The sequence below is a fragment of the Acomys russatus genome, chromosome X (genome assembly GCF_903995435.1).
Source record: "Acomys russatus chromosome X, mAcoRus1.1, whole genome shotgun sequence".
NCBI lineage: Eukaryota > Metazoa > Chordata > Mammalia > Rodentia > Muridae > Acomys > Acomys russatus.
The window spans coordinates 80185434-80205436 of record NC_067169.1 but is presented as its reverse complement, the minus strand read 5'-3'; the positions used below and the strand labels follow the sequence as shown (position 1 = coordinate 80205436).

Genomic DNA, 20003 nt, shown 5'->3' with positions numbered 1-20003 from the left:
TGGGAGGTTTTTCTGTTTTGACATAGTGATCTCTAGTTTCCTTCCATGTTCCTACAAACAATATAATTTCATTCTTCTTGATAGTTTGGTGAATTGCCATTGCATTTATATGCCACACTTCCTTGATGCTCTTATTTAGACAGACTGATTGCATAACTTAGCAGTTATTAGTAATGATGCAGTGTGTGTGTGTGTGTGTGTGTGTGTGTGTGTGTGTGTGTATCTCAAAAGTAAGTTGACTGATTGTTTGGGTTATATGGCCCAGATTAGTATATCTGAATAACACAAAATGTATATTTTAAAATTTGAAGGACTTCCCTGCTGACCTCAATAGTGGATAAATATATTCACACCAGCAATGACTAAGGATTCCTATCCTCGCTCTTACCCTATCTTCATCAGCATTTGTTATTCTTTATTTTCTTGGCAAAAGTCACTGAGACTAGGGTGAGGGAGAACCTCAAAGTAGTTTTAATTTACATTTCTTTGATGTCTAAAGATGCGACACTTTTAAAAAAATACTTAATTCCCATTATCACTGATGAGATAATTTGAATTTTTAATTTAATTTTTGAAATTATTTGTTCATTCTCCATATTAATCAACTGTCGGGTAAGTATTTGGCAAAGATTTTTATCATTCTATAGACCTTCTGTTCATTTTGTTGAATGCATGCCTCTGTGAGCAAAGCATTTTGCGTTCCTTCAGTCTCATTTGTCAACAGTTGCTCTTACATCTTGTGCTGCTAGAGTCCCGTTTAGAAAGTCCTTGTCTGACCATAGCACTAGCTGTTAGATTTCTACTAGCTTCAAAGATTTAGATTTTGTATTAAGGAATATGATTCATTTTGACCTGATTTTTATGTAGGGTAGAGATAAGGCTCTAATATTTCTATTCATAGAGATATCCAGTTTTTCAAGTACCTATTGGTAAAGTGAGTTTTCCCTCACTATATACAGTGCCTTTCTCAAGACTCAGAAGGTTGTATCTGCTTGGTAATATTTCTGGATATTTTATTTTATTTGCTTCATCTATCTGTTTGTCTTGTGCCGGTACCATGCTTGTTTTGTTTCTGTGGGTCTGTGTATCGTTAGGAGTCATTAATTGTGACGCCTACAGCACTGCTCTTTTTGCTAAAGGATCTTCTACTGCTTGAGATTTTCTGTGTTTCCACAGGAGTTTTAGATTTGAAAAAAAAAAACATACCTGTGAGAAATGTCATTAAATTTTGGTGGAAACTAGATTGAATTTTATACCACTTTTAGCAATGTGATGATTTGTATAGTATTTATTCTGCTGATCCAAAAGCATGGGAGTTTTATTTCTTTCTTTTAGTATTTTTAACAATTTCTTTCTTTGGTGTTTTATGATTTTTATTACAGGTTTTGTTTTGGGTTTTTTTGAGGGGGTAGTTTTTGGGTTTTTTGAGACAGTGTTTCTCTGTGTAGCTCTAGCTATCCTGGAACGTGCTGTGTAGACAAGACTGTCCTTAAACTCAGCTGCCCCTGCCTCCCAAGCAGCCGGGATTAAAGGTGTTTATCACTACCACCCCACACTCATTAGAGAGTTTTTTTTAACTCAACTAGGCACTGAGTATGGTGTTTTGTTTTCTGAGGCCGTCAGTCTTCCTTTCTCCTTCCTCTGCCTTGTACATGAGCTGGACTCCAAGCCATATCTTTTAAGCAGTTTTTTTTTTCATTTTATCATTCTGTGTGTTCACCACCACAGCCTCAGTACCTCCCCACTATCTTCTGCATCAAAAGATCCTGCTCTCTAGCTTCTCCTGGTTTATTCCCCAGAGATCCCAGCAATTTGTGGTGTGTGTGTGTGTGTGTGTGTGTGTGTGTGAGTGTGTGTGTGTGAGAACCATCTCCTCTCTGGCTTTCTTGAATATAAGAAGCCTGATTCCAATGAACAGAAAGCAAACACAAAAACAAATAAACAAACAAACAAAAAAGCCTGTTTTCTCCAAGACCTTTCTATTTGTTTGTTGCCTGGAATATTCTCCCCCAAAATTTCAAAAAGTCTGACTCCTTTTCCTTCATATCTCATCTTGAGCATCACTTTCTCTGAAAAGCTGTCCTGGCCACCTAAATGAAAGCATTTGCCAAAGTGCTTCTGTAGCATGACCTTTTATATTGCCCATTGCATTTTGGGAGTATTTTTGTTATTTGTATATTTTCCACAATCTAGAACGGAAAGAGGCACTAACATCTATGTCATAAAATGCAAATACTCAACACCTAACACAAGTGTTAAAAACATTGGCTGTGCATTTCCTTACTGGATTGTGATTTCCACAATCCTCAGCCTCCTCACTGTGTCACCTGTGCGTTGACTCTGGATTCATCTTGAACAGCATAGGCGTGCCGGATCTCTCTTGATCCCCATACCTCTTCTCCTCCCACCTGGGTCCCCTCAGGCTGTCCCCAAGATCCCAGCTCCAATCAAAGGAAGTGAACAGAGCTTCAGACTCTATCCAAGCAAAGAGCACCAGGTCTTTAAAGTGCTTTAGATTTTTTTTTCTGCCATAATAAAATATCTACAAAGTAAGCAGACCTTTCTCTTGATAACATTGGCCACATCTAAGAGCACCACGGTCCCCATACTCACTTGGCTTATTCACGTAATAGAGTTCCTAGTAATATTCCTCTTCAAATAGACTCACTTTATACAACATAAAGCCATGAGAGATCACCTTACAAGCATCAACACCCATAACATCTTGAGTTCGGTATGCTGGTTATATCTTCCTCATGATTGTTAATGTAAACGCATCTTACTTTTAAATAAGCAATCTTCGTCCATGCACTAACTGAGACTGTCATAGTGTTAAAAATACCATAGTTTGAAAAACACTATTGTATAAATAAAGACCAGACTCAAAAAAAAAAAAAAAAAAAAAAAAAAACATTGGCTGTATTAGTGAATAAGTTTTCAAAAGCAACTCACAGCCATTAGTAGCTGTCAGTCCCTGTGATAATATTGGATTCACAATCCAGAGTTCATTATTTTGAAGCCATGAGTCTACTGTTTGAATTTGAAACTGTTCATGGCCACAAAGATGATGAGTTAACGCTCCAGGATATAAACCCAAGCAACTTAGCTACATAATCAATGTAATAATGCTAATAGCAATAAATAAAACAGCAGCACAGTGTTAGAACTACATACAAGTGCTAACTGGTCCATACCTTTATCAGAAACCCATTAATTTCCACCCCCCTGGTTCTAATGGATACCTTAGTAGAAATTGCTCTTCATGCCCAATACAGAACTTGTTATTATATATTTTTTTCATGTTAACAATGAGAAATTTTCCCTAATCTAGTATACTGCCATTCCACTTTAATTCACATTAAACCTTCTCTACCTCTGCTCTAAGAGGATTACAACATGATTGTTTCAGTTCACGCTGGTGTTAGAACCCACTCAGAGATTGCAAAATAAAGTTACTTGTGAGCATTAATATGTGTCTCTCAGAGTTTAAAAATTGGGAAATTTTGGTCAAATACTTAGATTACATGATCTTTTTTTTTTTTTTTAAGTCAAAAAACATGGCAATACCTACCTATCTAACTTTAAGGGGTTAAGAAACATAAGATACATAAGAAAAGAACTTCAGGAGGGGTGACAAAATACACTAGGGAGAAAGCCAGTCCATGTGATATCTAGAGCTAAGGTAAAGGACACTCTCAAAAGGAAGTGGAAGATCAGGTATGCCAAATACACTGATACGTTAAATAATCCAAGAACCTAAAACTGACTTTGTCATTGGGACTAGCGTTGTTGAAGGCATCAGAGACTTTGCTAAGAGAAGTTTAGGTAATTGATGAAGCTAAAAAATATAGGTGTAGCTAACTCACATTCTTCAATGGTTTATTAAGGTAGACACTCAAAGGACAAATGAAGTCAAGAGTAATCCTAGTTATCTATCTATGGTAATAGGCTGTAAGGAGAACAAGTAGGTACAGATGCCAGTAGACACGTAGAGTTGAAGTTCTCTCCGAACTGCTCCATTTTCATCAGTGAAATCAGAAACAGTGGGGAGGATTCCTGTAGGTATGAAGCAGGAATGAAAATGTAAACTAGTCATCTAAGCAGATGGAAGACTGAACTGAGAATACGTAGTAAGACCACTGAGAAGTATTAGGGATCTATTTGAAGTTAATGAGAATTCACTTGAAACCAGTAAATGCTATCACACTACCCTTCAGTCAAGATAGGGGCACAGCACAGATGAATGAGGAGGCTTAAATAAGGTTGTAATTTTCATTAGCAAATAATATAGAGGGAGAAAGAGTCAGGAGAATCAAGATGGTAATATATGGAAATGATTATAACAATTGATCTCTTATTTAAGTATTCTATATGGGGAAAGAGAAAGAGACAGTGCAAAATTGTGAGTTAGTTAGATCAGTGTCTCAGTGGCATCAATAGATTATAGAAAGTATAGAAAGGTAGGGTATGGAAGCAAGAGAGTAGAATACACGAAATGAAATAACAAAGGGGTTTGTTACAACCTTCAATACTCTAAATATTTCAGGTGGTCCGCCACATTTATTATGTTCCTTTCTTTGTTCTTGAGATTTTCAGTTTCCAGTGTACAGAATAAGCTAAAACTTTACTTTTGACAAAAATAACTACAGGACAGAAAATCACTAAAGACTGTGTTATGACACAAGGCATAAAACCAAAAAGGGACATACACACACCATTATTTGCCAGCTAACCAATGGCTACTTAAAATCAATTCCCATTTAGACTTATTAAATATAATTCATTAATTTTATAAAGTAAAAATCTCACTAAAATATGGACACACACTTATGTCTTATAAACAGACTGATTAGAGCTGAATTTCATTAGCATTATACAATAGAGTGGTTAATGTATAATAGTCTGGTAATTTTTTTAAGCTGCAGCATATCTAGTTTGCTGCTAATGGTGGGAAACAAAGTATAATTGCCATGTATTTGCTATTTTGAGTTATATGTAATTTTAAAAACAAAGATATTATTAAATTTTGAATGTTGAAAAATAATTTTGTCAGTCAGATACATAATCATTTATACATAATTAGTATAAAAAATAATGAAAAAAGGTCTGTTATTTGTAAAAGAAAAGAGGTCAAAAATAGCTAATTGCATTTCATTTCATCTCACACAGACCAAATAAGATATTGCTACTGTCTCAAGACCCTGCTGTACAATCTTGAACTTTTCTGGGGTCAATTAATTCTATAAGATTCAGGCTTTCATTTTTCCAACAAGAAACTATCTACTCGCCTGGAAATTGCTACCCAGGCAACCGACTTGTTGACACTTAACTTTTCAAGGATCAATAGTTATGTTGGAATTGAATTATGAGAAATGTTCTGTGTCCTTGAAAATCTCTTGGTAACGATGGTAGAGAGGAAAGTATGAGGGTAGAAGGTGATAAAAAACTGCTTCTTAGTATCTGAGATAGACTAGGACAATCACTGTTATAAAGACATAGCTTTTCTTGCTATATTGCATAAAGTGAATACTATGATATATATTTGATAAATATTTATGACTGAAATATAAATATGTACTCATACACTACATAGCATTTTGTATATAAGTATAATTTAAGAGCAAAAATGGCAAGTTTACTGTATACTTACATTTATTTCTTCTTGTATATTGTGTAACATTTAAAACATACTCAGAAACCAAAAAGACAATATACTTAATTGCCCTGTACTAATTACAGATATTCAAGAATTAACAACATATTACATAATTTATTTAAAATAGTTCTACTCAAATAGGATTTGATAAATCACATTTGGATAATCAAAACAAACATCATACATCCTGATTGAATAAACACACTGAAGGATTATCTTAAAAGTGTTTGTGATACATTAAGGTTTTAACACTCTAATTTATTACTTTGACTATTAAAGAACAGAGTGTGAGTTATAGTCCCATTTAAGAAAGGGGTTCCTTTCTTAGTCTGTGTACTTATTGCACAGTAGTGATCATAGTGTGCTTCTACCTCCAACTGATTATCTACATTTGGCTATGGATATCCTAAAATTTGAAGATTTCTACAAATTTTCATTTATATTCACACATTCTTTTCAATATGCATAAATTCGCTCTAGAATTATGGGATTGCAGCTTCATCTACAAATTAAGTTACCTCTTATGCACAATTGATGAGTGTGAGATGGTAGATTTTGTCAAATAAGATCGATTTCGTCATTTTTTTACAGCATTAAAAAACCATAATTGAAAAGATGAGAAAGTGGGAAACAATTTTTAAATTAGCACTGCTTGCCAAAATATGCTTCAGTCCTCTACTATTCCTTTCTTTGTTTCTACTTATGTCTACTCTGAGATTGAACAATCTGATGTGAAAAAGAAAGAGAGGACCACTTGGAAAAGATACAGGGATACTGAGAAACTCGAGGAGCTCTGGAGTATTGCTGCAGTATCTAGAGAACTGTGCATGAAATAGCATGGTGCTTAGGCAAAGGATGTAGCTCAGTGGTAAAGGACTTGCCTAGAACATAGAAGACCATGGCTTTAATCTCAAACATGGCAAAAAAGCAAAAGTACACACCTTTGTTTAAAAGGAAATATGTTGTGAGGTGAAAAGACAGAAGCAGCAACAACCTAGTACTGATTATACCTGGCCTACAAATGCTGGGTTCTTTCCTCTAGTTTAATCTTGTCTCTATTACAAAGAACTTGGCCTCTTAAGAAAATGGGTGATTTTCATTCTAAGGCAGTGTGCATACAAGATAAGTCTGGATCATCTTTCAATAAGATGAGGAAACAATCACTGAACACAAAACTATTGAAAGCCTCAGAGACCTACAGAATATGGCATTTAAAGATGTTTTTACTATTTTAAAGATTCACTGACAATGAGACAGGTTAACTCCTGGCAACACCCAGCCTACCTCAAAGAAGATGATGAGCATCAAAGAACCTCCTTATGGAGTTGGCTTCAAATGTGGCAGACAAGCCACTGGGAAAAATGTCCTCATTTCTACCATAGACAGAATTCTGCCTAAAAATGGACAAGCTTGGATGCAGGCAGAGTCAACAGCCAAACTCTGCCAAGACAGGGTAAGCAAGTCGTCAGTAATTCCTACCTCACAAATATGTCTGTTAGATACCCTGGGCCAGGAGGATGAAGATGATGCTCTAATGTTATAAGAGAGTTTTGGGTGACTGTTCAGGCAGTAAACTGGCTCAGTCACTTTTTCATTTTGGAAGCTGCTAACCTGTACATCTGGTTCACTTAGTTAATTATGTTTTACTGCTTCTCAAGTCTCTGATGGGGTTGAAGACCAGATAGTTTATTCTTACAATTAAGCTTAGTTGGCTAGGGGTTAAGATGTTTTTAGATGTAGATAGATGTTTTAGGTTAATAGAAATGAGATATGATAGAAATTGATTTTCATTCAGAATTTTAGACTCACCAAGATAGGAAAGATGTTTTCTTCAAGATTGCCAAATACAAATAGCCAAATCACTATGAATGTAACATTTATATAATTCCTGATTGTTTCATGGTCCTTCCTGCTATATGTAGTTTGTTTTATTTATGTGTAATAATATAAATGTATTTGTTAAAAAAGAAACAACTTAAAAATGAAAAAACTCTGTACAAATAATCAAAAATAAAATTTTATGATGGATTATCAAAAAAAGGAAAAAAGAAAATGAAAGAAAACAAAACTACCAAGCATCAATGGCCTTACATCAAAAGAACACAGGTGCCAAGTGAAAGAGCTCCCAATCTCCAAATGTAGAGAATTTCAATGGGGGGTGAGGTGGAAAGAGTAGAATTGCACTGTCTGAAAAAATATCCACTAGAAAGATAAATGGAAGAAGAGAGACAAGTCTCCTATAGGAAAAAATTATAAGTTATGTAACTATTCTGTTATGAAGGAGGTGGAATATCATTTTCCACTTCTAAGGAAGGACTGTGAATAATAACTGTCCTCCAAAGACTAAACTAAGAAGCCTGGTGTGATAGCACAAGCCTATAATACCAGCAGTGAGGAGGCTGAAAATGTTATAGGTTCAAAGTCAGCCTCATATACATAGCTAGTTCCAGGAAACTTAAGAAAGGAAGAGGGAGTTATTTTAGAGTAAAGAAAGACAACTGCTACTTCAAATCAGGTGACCAAAGTCAACATCAATAGTCATATCATATTGATCATTTGCAACTTTGCTATACTATGGTGAGGCTGGCATTTTATATCTGTGGATTTCCTTTCCAAAATATACTATCCCAGTCTTACTATGAGAAACTACTAGCTAGATCTCAACTGAGGGACATTCTACATATCTAAACAGTTTAAGTTTTCAAATTTATCTAAAGACAAGATAACTCTGAGGAACTGCCACAGCCATAAAAGCTTTAAAAGACATGCCAAGCAAGTCAGTCATGGTGGCACATGCCTTTAATCCCAGCACTTGGGTGGCAGAGGCTAGTAGATCTCTGTGAAGTCAAAGCCAACCTGGTCTACATAGTGGGTTCCAGGATAGCCGGAGCTACATAGTGAGACCCTGGAGATAGATAGATAGATAGATAGATAGATAGATAGATAGAGCAACTAAGTAGAATCTAACTCTGAATGATATCCTTAAACAGAAAAAAAGAGCTGTATGGAAAAATTGAGGAAATATGAAGTATGATCTTTAGTTTATACAAATGTGCCATTATTATATTATTTCACTGGGTCATTAATTATAAAAAATATATCACAAAAATAAGCGTGTGCATATATATATATATATATATATTATACTGCCTTTGCAATCATTCTTTTAATCTACAATTTATCTGGACATTTAATTTGAAACAAATAGATTTTAACTATAGCCCCTCTTGTTAAGATAAATGTCTACAAAGAAAGCATATTCTCTTCAATAAGGAACTGATTAAATTGTGGCATAATAGACTATTATGCAGCACTGAATATTACATACCTACAAAAAGAGTGAGCTTTCTACTGTTTTAATAAACAAAAGGAAACTCAGAGAAATAGTAATATAGAAAAATTTATTTTGACAAAAGTAACAAGAATATCTCTGCATAAATATACTTATGTGATTAAGACCTAGGAAATATATGATGCATACAATTAGCTGTTAACTTTGCTAAGAGTCAGGGTCTAAAGGGGGAGCATGGAAGGATAGGAAGATGGAGGACATGTGTATAGTAGAGGCAGTAATCAATAGCCAATTCATTAACTCAGTTGAGAACATTTGTACAGTGGGATAATGTTTTATAGAGAAACTGTGAATTTATAAATACAAACAGAAACAAAACCCAAGTAGATTAAAGGAAACAGAGTACCATTGATTGGCAGGCTTTAGTGGTGGTAAGTATTAATAAGGGGCAAGCAGGTCAAGAGTAGTGACATCCTGGAAAACCTATTTCTCAGTTTTTCCAAGAACTGCACAAGTAGAATATATTGTGCATCACTAAGGATGTAGTAAGAATGATCACTGCCTCTGCCATGGCCATGGGGATCTTCTTACTTTTGAAAGAAACTAAACTCTTCATTTGTTCCTCTCAGAACTCTCCTGCACATGTGCACCAAGGTGATTCTAAGGCTTCAAGAGCTTTCTCTATTTATACACTCCCTTGTTCTCTTGGCCTTTAGAACAATGAGGACTCACCAGGGAGTTCCAAGTGGTTTTGATGAAGAAGTGACATAGCTTCACACCAGAGACAAAAATAGAAAGGGTCTGTATTTCCAAGAAGTTAAAAATCAAATAGTAGAGTGCAGGTCCCCAGTGAAAATGGCAGAATTGAAAGGTGAGTTAAAGGTCATTTCAGCTATGTACTTTAATACCTAATGCCATCTCTATCTGAGATGCTAGCTCCTAGGTTGTAATGCTGGGCTGCGAAGGGAGATCATATTGTAGAGTCCTTGAGGTAAAATAAAATAATTTGCTTCTTATTGTAAATTTCTGGCAAGAATTAGATCTGTTAAATATTTAAAATATAGGACTCAGAGCTTCAGAATAATCAAGTGTTTATTGAGTTTTATTCTGAACATTTAGACAGTGTAGATTTAAGTTCATTTTGCAAAGTGTATGGGTTGTACAATAGTACATTTGCTATGAGGTCTCTCGGCAGCATTTTAAGCAACTTTTCATTAATAAGAGCGGCCAGACCTTGGCCTAAATGATATGTGAGGTCATTTTCATGGCCAGGTGCCAAGATCATTGAGTCAACTGGCTCTGCGGTGAAATAATTGTTACTATAAGACCCTGGAACAGAGGTGGAGTTAGGAAAGTAATCACACAATGTTCTAAATTAAAGAAATACAACAAGGAAGAGTCCTCCATTGTGACACTCTGATAAGAATGTGGTATGAGGTTCTAATAGATCACCGAGACTCGGTTGACTGAAGCTCCACAGCTGCTGCTCCATACTCTGAGTCACACAATCCAACATGGCAGCACAACATTCCTAAACCAAAGGCTGCAGGGCATGTGGCTGAGCAATGTCATCCTATGATATTTACCTTAAAACACAAGTGTAGAATCCACTGTCTTGTGCCTCAGCTGAGTGAAACCATATTGAGTCTTCCTCTTTGCTCATTCTGACCTCTGAGAAGATGATAGGCTCTTCCAAGTCACCTTTGTTTTTGTACCACATTAGCCGGAGCCCAGTACTCTGGGCCATGCTATAGTTGGTGCGAATATAACTGTAGAAAAGGGCACATTTCACTCTGACAGGTTCACCTGCCAGAGCCATGTAAGTCTTGAGATCCACAGACCAGTCAATGCAGCCATCCACTGAAAGAAACAAAAGTAAGACATGAGATGCAGAGAACATCATTCATAGTAACAGCAAGAGAAATAATCACTGCCATCATCTATAGATAACTTTCTAGGAGTCCAAACTTTATAGAGATGGCTTGATTCAATCCTCCTGAGGGTTTTATGAGACACTTTGGCATCTTCTTTGACTTTAGCAAGCAGAGATGGTGCTACAGCTCTGTTTACTTAAGAACTTTTTTCTTAATCCTTTGTAGCAACTCTTAGTTTAAAAAAAAAATCTGTTCAATAAGCTCCCCACAAGGCTCTCTGGCACTCCACACATGACTGTCCTGGCACTAGGCAGTCAATAGAGTGGCTCCTGTTAATCCCGAAAATCTTTCCTCTGTGAGATTATATGAACCTGGACTGCTGTTGTGACACTGAATTGTTAGATTCAGGTTATTCTGAATGATTGTTCAATTTCAATGTTCAATAAGAATATATATGTGTGTGTGTGTGTGTGTGTGTGTGTGTGTGTGTGTGTGTATGACCTATTAATAGCAAATATTTAAACATTGGTTGCTTTATCTTTATACCCTTAGGCCTCTCTTGCTGCATATGTGGTATATGCTTGTGGGTATGTACTATATTAATGTCAGTTTTAATAAAATAATATGGGGTGGATAAATCTAGTATGAAAAAAATACAGATACAGTAAAATCTCATTGCTAGAAGGATTAGAAATAGGTGCAGAAGCTAATTTAGTATGCTACTCAATACAACTAACATAGGTGTTATACTTCTGAATGCCTATTATTTTCAAAACTCCCATCAAATTATGCTGCATCCATTTATATTACCCGATTATCCTTTATAAATTATATCATCAAAATGTGTAAATTCTTCCATTTTAAAATGATTTTTTTTGCTTATAATTCTGTAAGCTGGTCTCTTTCCTTTTTCAGATGGTGAGAACTCTGTAACCCAGTGTGTTTAATCTTTTAACCTCAGTTGACAGGAAGCTTAGAGCCAAATGCAATGCCCAAATGTTAACAACTATCATACTTCAAAGATTGGCTCTCTCTATATGAAGGGTTATTGAACTAGGGTTCAAGGGCACTCAAGGGAAAGGTGCCCTAATAGGCTTTAGATTGCTAGCAAAATAACGTGCCTATTCACATAGGCATACTTTTCTGGGGCGATTTTATACTGCGCTTCATTAGCCTGCTGCATAACCTACCACTCCACGGTATCGTGTTCGTAATTGTATGGTTTTGTAGAGCTAACTCATGGTCTTGTGTAGGTTGTGGAAGTGCTCTGCTACTAGCTTACAACCTAATCCTGGTTTCTATTTCTTTCTAATATCATTTTGACTACCCTGGTTCATGTAGCCTCATGACAAGCTCACAGAACAGCAATTGGCTTATATTAACAAAGTTGTCTTGGCAACACCTCTAACTGTGTAATTCTTGTCTTGATAAAAAAGAAAAAAATAGAAAAAGTTTATGTGGGGGGGGGTGTTAATTTTCTTTCTAAACTCCTTCAGGTTACTCCTCTAGCCTTTCCGTTACATAATCTAGATCATTGCAGACTCAAGCTACATTTCCCAATCTTAGCAGGCTAGTTTTGCCTATAAACTTATGGGACCTGGTTGATATTGAAGATAATAAAAATGTTTGTCCCTGAGTCACAACAGTCATGCCCAACAGCAGTTTGTGACATTTAACTGCCATTACAATTACCTTTATCACACAGACCTTGAAAGCATACTGAGAATTCATTTCCTTTTGAATACCACCTGAACCGCATGCATTTGGTTTAATAGATGTATTTGCTTCTTCTTCCCTTGTTCTAGACATCAGGGAAGGAGTATTTATAAATAAGGTAGTCAACAGCCAAAAGAAATGCAGCAGCTACAGGGAAACACAATTTCTAAATATCATTCTTTTATTTATTTATTTTTCATTTTTAATATTCACAATACATGACTACACCATGACCTATTTCAATAGGCCTAAAGTATTTTCCCCATAAGATAGAAAAAGGGTACGAAGCAAGGAATTATGAAGACCCACCTGATACAAAATATTTTTCTCCCCAAACACACTAGGTATTGTAGCTTTATATCTAAAGATCATTAGACCACTACTGGATTTTAACAAGGTGGTTTGATTTGTTTTTATTGGATTTCTATTCTTAGCTGTTCACCTGCAGGAAAAGAATGGGTGTCATAAGATATAGTACATTTATTTTTAGATTTGGAACTACTGATAGCAACTAAAAAGTACAGAGTGAAGTTCAAGACCTATAAAGTCAGTGGTAATGCCTGTATTAAGGGACTGAAATCTTAAGATTAAGTAAGAAGCACAGAGAGATGTCAGTGGACCACATGAACCATCACACATGACTGAATTCTCAAGTGCCACCAGGAATCACAAGTGTATGTTCCATTGAAGCCACAAAGAGATGGTTATAACACAGCGTACCTCCAGAGTCATGTGTATGTTCAACAGCCATACACATTTGGGAAAAAGCTGGAGAGATTTGTGGGTGATACATCTGGCAAAGGCACAGGCTGTAGCCAAGTAGTTTACATGGTGGAACTGAGGAGTCCACAGAGGAGGCTAGCCTGTGAGCTTGACCTTATCAAGCCAGCATCCAGCCCACAGAGCCATCCAGACCTGTCTTATTCAGAATTCCAGTGGTAGCTCTGTAAGCAGGCCCCCCACAGGGCTTCAGCAAAAAGTGTTTTCCATTTAGACTGGATTCTCTCAGACGTGATTCTATAACTGGTTCTCTCTGATTCATTACAAGTGTGAACAGAGGCACCACAGGCAGGGAAACACGGTTTCCCCCCCAAATGGTGAGATTCTGCACTTGGTAAAGTTTATTATAGAAAAACACATTGAATATATAAAAGAGTGTCTCCTTAAAGTCTCATCCCTACCACCTTGATTCGAGTCTCTTGAAGACTCACAGATTATTACTCTTGATTCAGTCTTCTGGGCAGAAAATGCTTTAATAGTGAAGCTTTCCAAAACAAGTACAGAGCAGCAAAGAAGAGGCCACTAAATGGTTAAGGGCTCAATTTTAATCATTTTTATTCCAATCTGCAAAAACATGTAAACAGGTGTGTGACTGTGGAGCTTGATGTGAAGATTCAAAATGAAAGGTCTGCGAACTGTATACACGGACAGTGCCACAAAGAGATTCCTAGGGGTGAAAACTAGTGATATCTCTAGCAAAGTACACAAGGTGAAACCAGCAAGGCAGTTTAACCTCCTTGTAATGAAGTTTCCCACTGCCTTAAAAACAAAGCCCTGTGAGAAGTTAGGACTCCTTATAAGAGGATGTGATGCCAACAGTAACAACTATCAATACATTTTAAAAAACAACACTGAATGTAGTTAAATTAGACTCCAATGGCCATGTACACTACAATTTTCACAGGTATAGTGGGGAAAATGTATATAACGCTGCACGTATAATTGCTAATTCTGTATTTTTACCTCAAATTCAGAATTGCCTCAAAATCCCCATTAAGTAAAACAGTTCATTGGTCCAAGAGAAACTGTGCAAATTTCAGACACTTTGATGACTAGTTTTGTTGCAATTTATAGCCTCTAACCTTATAATAACTTATTGTGTATATTTAATATATTCATTTTTCAGCAGGCACTTTTTTGTAAACTGTGTCAACTCTATCCCATTTATTTTTACTACCAGCTCTTTCCCTTGAATTAATAGGGTAGTAATTAGGGGCAATTCAAGAAATTACCACTAGAGGGAGAGCTGCCCAAGTCTTTGTGTAGCACTTAAGTTTTCCCTGCCTACTTTCTAAAACTACATTTTTTGTTAGAAGTCAAGCACTAGGCGCTGGTTGTTGGGGAAGAACCACAGCACAACTATGGGGATGCCCTGCTGTGACAACAGAGGTAGCCAAACATTGGAATGCAGCAGAGATCTTTCGCAAAAGGGAGTGGGGAGAGTGCACACAGACCAGGTGAGTAGCAGCTGGAAACACTAGCAGGAGCAAGAGAAATCCACTGAGCCCTTCACTTTAGAACAGGGAAGCACTACACTAGATGCTTAGGTGTTTTACAGGTTTTTTTCCCCTCTCATTTCATTCTCATGTCCACTCAGTGAGAAAAGGTCTCGATATTCCGATTTTACTAAAAAGAAAACAAAGGCTGAGAGAATTTAAGTGACTTGCTCAAGGTCACTGGAGGTGCAATGATAGGAGACAGCATCTCAACCACCCCCCATTGGGATAAAGTAAACTCCAGAGTTTTGGCTCTTAATATCTGTGTGTTTCATAATCTTCCTCTCATACTCTTCCTCTTTCCAGCTCACAATCCAGTAGAAGATTTGATTCTGCTTGGCGGCATCCACTTTGTCTTATGTGTGCCCCAGAATCCACACCTGTCCAGTAGACCTTCCAAGCTGAGTCATAGCCTTTTCCTGCACAAACCTGTCAGAATAATAGCCATTGAGTACTATATGCCAATTGAGTACTATATGCCAATTGAGTACTATATGCCAATTACTTATCACACACTATGCTTAAAAGGTAATGAACTATTAAGAATCTATGTATATCATGCTTCTTCCTAAGATGAGGTCAAAGCTTTGTGTAAATATATCTAACCTTTATCAGTGTATGTCAAATTAAATATCGAGAGATGATTACCCAATTTTTACCATTATAATCAAGTCAAAGGTTTGGGCTTATCTTAACACCTGCACTAATGATATACTTATTGGAAAAAATATTATGAACCATGATCTCAATGTCAGAATTAAGTGTATTCTATTTCTATCTTAGGCCACTCTGTCCCCTTAAGGCCAAATGTATTTATATTTATATCCATCACAGTGGACTCTGTTTCATGTGGTCATTTCTCCACAACAAGCAAGTCAAATGTTCCACGAAGTGATTGACTTGTGCATTTATTGCTAGATCTGTGCCTATTTGCCTCTAGCCTAGACTTGTGGATAGGTCTATTCATCATTTCTTTTAAAATACATTTCTGTCTGGGAAAAAGAAATATTGACATTTAAACTTCATCTGTGCTTCAATATCTACCAATAGACAAGATTTCCTGTTGCAGCTCTATAAATGCAATGAATGTTTGCTGCTTTGTGGTTTTGAAAGTATCTTTACTTTTTTATGAATTGGATTATATGTTCCACTTTCACGCTTTTACCCACTACTGTTCATCAATGGGGAGAGTTCCGCTGACATAAAGTCCTTCATCTTGTTTCAACCTAGTTATTATGCTTAATAATGGGCTGGCAACCATTTTAATTTTCCTGTCATTACAAGACTTGTGTGATGCTTTGTCAGGATTGTCGGCTTGATTTTTATGTGGTGGAGAAGACTCGGTGGTATTCTGGAAGTAAAGTCACACTGTGTCATTACATCCAACTCCTCTACTCCTAATTCCCTGAGGCCTGAGACGCTCCTGGGAAATGGTCAGTAGGCAGAAGCTCTTCTCAGACTCAGTGATGTTAGTGCTGAGAACGGCCACTAAATACGTCCATGAGAGGCTCACCGCCCCTCTGTCAGGCTTGCTTCTGCCCACTTAAATCCTGACTACTTGGCAGTAGCTACTTTCCTATGCCAGTTCAGTCCTGCCTCCCATAATCGTTCATGATTATCTAAGCCAAAAATGTTGGGTGTCATCCATGAATCTTATCTTTTTCTCTCCACTGACCTTCCCCCTAATTATTACTCTCATGCTATATTAAGCATTGCCATTTCTGACGTAATTCAAATATCTATTTTTTATTCCCATATATATATATACTGTATATATAAGACATCATATTTCCTTATTATAATATTCTTCTCTTATTGGCTTTATTTTAATTGAGAATAAATTTATGAATCTATACTGTAAAACTTGATGTTTTGATATCTGTGCCTACTGTGAATTGATTAAGCTGATTACTATACTCTTCAACTAAGGCATTTCTCATTTTTGTGAGAACATTTAAGATCTACTCTTAAAAAAATGTCCAGCTATGGAAAGCTTGGCCTGGTGGTGCAGATAAGGGAGAGCTGGAGGGCTGACCAGCTCTGCTACTTCCCAAACCCAGATCCAGGGCTCGAGATGGCACACATGAAAATCTATATCATCTGCCAATTGTTGGGATATGTGAAAGAGCCAGTCCTCCTGTCTCAAAGATGCAGGAGCTCCATGATACAGGGCAGCAACAGGATAACCAAGAGGAGTCCTGATGAGGATCCAACATTGATGGTGTCACAGGTGCCAGAGATCTTGAACCATACAAATGCCTCATTGCGATGAATACTTGCAAGTGAAGATGGGCAGCAATATATACTGTCGGACACACTATGACATATTACAGCTTCCACATGAGATAATTTCTGTGCTTTGGTATTTTGTTGCTGTTGTTGTTGGTTTGTTTGTGTGCTTTTTGTTTTTGGGAGTTGCAGGGGCAAAGGGCAGATATAAGGGCACAGAGAGAGAGATGAGCAGACCTGGGGTGTATGATGTAAAACTCACAAAGAATCAATAAAAAGGTTTAAAATGTTCATCTACATATTATTATCTATAGTAATTAAGTAAATAGATCTATTAGACTTAATCTCCTGTTTATCTGTTGCTTTTCAACCAACATTTCTTGTCTTCTCTGTCATTTGTACTTATTATTCTAGACTCTGTCACACGGTGATTCTTTTTTTCATTCCACATGTGATATCAAGCCACAGCTGCTTTTCTGTGCTTTGCTTATTTCACTTAGCGTAATATTTTCTATATTTTCCTATGCTGTTTCAAATGAAAAAAATATTTTATAAAGCTGGACAACATTCTGTGACACACACACACACACGCATACACATGCACAATTATGGCCTCCTGGTTTCTTGTTTCCTTGTTCATTCATCTGTTGACAGTTTGCTCTCTGTGTCTTAGCTTTTGTAAATAATGTTTCAAAGAATATGGATATACAGATACACTGATATGTAATATCGTATATATTTAATGTGTATATATTTAATATTGTCTTCTACACAAATATCCCAATGATACACCAGTGACATATATTTTGGTTATATATCTAGAAGTAGATTTATTTTTAATTTTTGAAGATCTTCCATATTGTTTTTCCTAATTGCTGTATTAATTTACATAATTATTAACTGTGTACAGGGTCCACTTTTCCCCATACTTGACAACTACTTTACCAAGTCTTTCTTATACAAGTCATCTTAATGCATATTTCGTGCTGTCACACTGTGATTTTAATTCTAGTTTCTCTGACATTGAGCATTGTATTCTAAGCCTGTTAGTTGTCTGCATGTCCTTTTCTGCAAACTGTCCATTTCTGTTGTCCATTTTTTTTTTTTTTTTTTTTTTTTTTTTTTTTTTTTTTTTTTTTTTTTTTTTTTTTTTTTTTTTTTATTAATTTATTCTTGTTACATCTTAATGTTTATCCCATCCCTTGTATCCTCCCATTCCTCCCCCCCCCCATTTTCCCATTATTCCCCTCCCCTATGACTGTTCCTGAGGGGGATTACGTCCCCCTATATATTCTCATAGGGTATCAAGTCTCTTCTTGGCTACTTGCTGTCCTTCCTCTGAGTGCCACTAGGTCTCCCCCTCCAGGGGACATGGTCAAATGTGAGGCACCAGAGTATGTGAGAAAGTCGTATCACACTCTCCACTCAACTGTGGAGAATATTCTGACCATTGGCTAGATCTGGGAAGGGGTTTAAAGTTTACCTCCTGTATTTTCCTTGGCTGGTGCCTTAGTTTGAGCGGGACCCCTGGGCCCAAATCTGCCTATCATATTGTTCTACTTGTAGATTTCTAGGACCCTCTGGATCCTTTTATTTTGCTGTTCTCCCATGGCGTCTCTCATTTAGAGTCCCAATAGGATGCCTTCCCCTCTGTCCCAGTTTCCTGGTAAGTGAAGGCTTTCGTGGGACATGCCCCTTGGGCTAGTATGCAGATATAAGTGAGTATATACCATTTGATTCTTTCTGCTTCTGGGTTAACTCACTCATTATGATCATTTCTAGCTCAATCCATTTATCCACAAATTTCGGGAATTCCTTGTTTTTAATAGCTGAGTAGTATTCCATAGTGTATATGTACCACAGTTTCTTTATCCACTCTTCTACTGAGGGACACTTAGGCTGTTTCCATGTTCTGGCTATTATGAATAAGGCTGCTATGAACATGGTTGAGCAAATTTTCTTGTTGTGTGCTGGAGCATCTTCTGGGTATATTCCAAGGAGTGGAATAGCTGGATCTTGAGGAAGCCCTATTCCCATTTTTCTGAGATAGCACCAGATAGATTTCCAAAGTGGCTGTACTAGTTTTGCATTCCCACCAGCAATGAAGGAGGTGTTCCTCTCTCCCCACATCCTCGCCAGCATGTGGTGTCGCTTGAATTTTTGATCTTAGCCATTCTGATGGGTGTAAGATGGAATCTCAGAGTTGTTTTGATTTGCATTTCCCTGATGACTAAGGAGGTGTGAGCATTTCTTTAAGTGTTTCTCAGCCATTTGATACTCCTCTGTTGAGAATTCTCTGTTTAGTTCCAAGCCCCATTTCTCAATTGGGTTATTCGGTTTGGTGGTGTTTAATTTCTTGAGTTCTTTATATATTTTGGATATTAGACCTTTGTCAGATGTAGGGTTGGTGAAGATTTTTTCCCACTCTGTAGGCTGTCGCTTTGTTCTCTTGACAGTGTCTCCTGCCTTACAGAAGCTTCTCAGCCTCATGAGGTCCCATTTATTAATGGTTGACATTAAGGCCTGGGCCGTTGGTGTTCTGTTCAGGAAGTTGTCTCCTGTGCCAATATGTTCCAGGCTCTTTCCCACTTTTTCTTCTAAGTGAGTTAGTGTCTCTGGTTTTATGTTGAGGTCTTTAATCCACTTGGATTTGAGTTTTGTGCAAGGTGACAAATATGGGTCCAGTTTCATTTTTTTACACATAGACCTCCAGTTAGACCAGCACCATTTGTTGAAGATGCTATCCTTTTTCCATGAATGGATTTGGCTTCTTTGTCAAAAATCAAGTGACCATATGTGTGTGGATTCATATCTGGGTCTTCGATTCGATTCCACTGATCAACCAGCCTGTTGCTGTGCCAGTACCATGCTGTTTTAATTACTATTGCTTTATAGTACAGTTTGAGATCAGGTATGGAGATTCCTCCGGAGCATCTTTATTGTACAAGATTGTTTTAGCT

General features: G+C 36.9%; 1 protein-coding gene across 1 annotated transcript in view; it reads right to left on the bottom strand.

The window, feature by feature from the left end:
* Il1rapl2 (interleukin 1 receptor accessory protein like 2) overlaps positions 1 to 20003 on the bottom strand; it is a 1209823-nt gene that overhangs the window by 540446 nt on the left and 649374 nt on the right. Inside the window, exon 3 of the mRNA XM_051141602.1 lies at positions 10535 to 10808. Within this exon, the coding sequence (XP_050997559.1) occupies positions 10535 to 10808 (274 nt within the window). The remainder of the gene's footprint in view (positions 1 to 10534; positions 10809 to 20003) is intronic.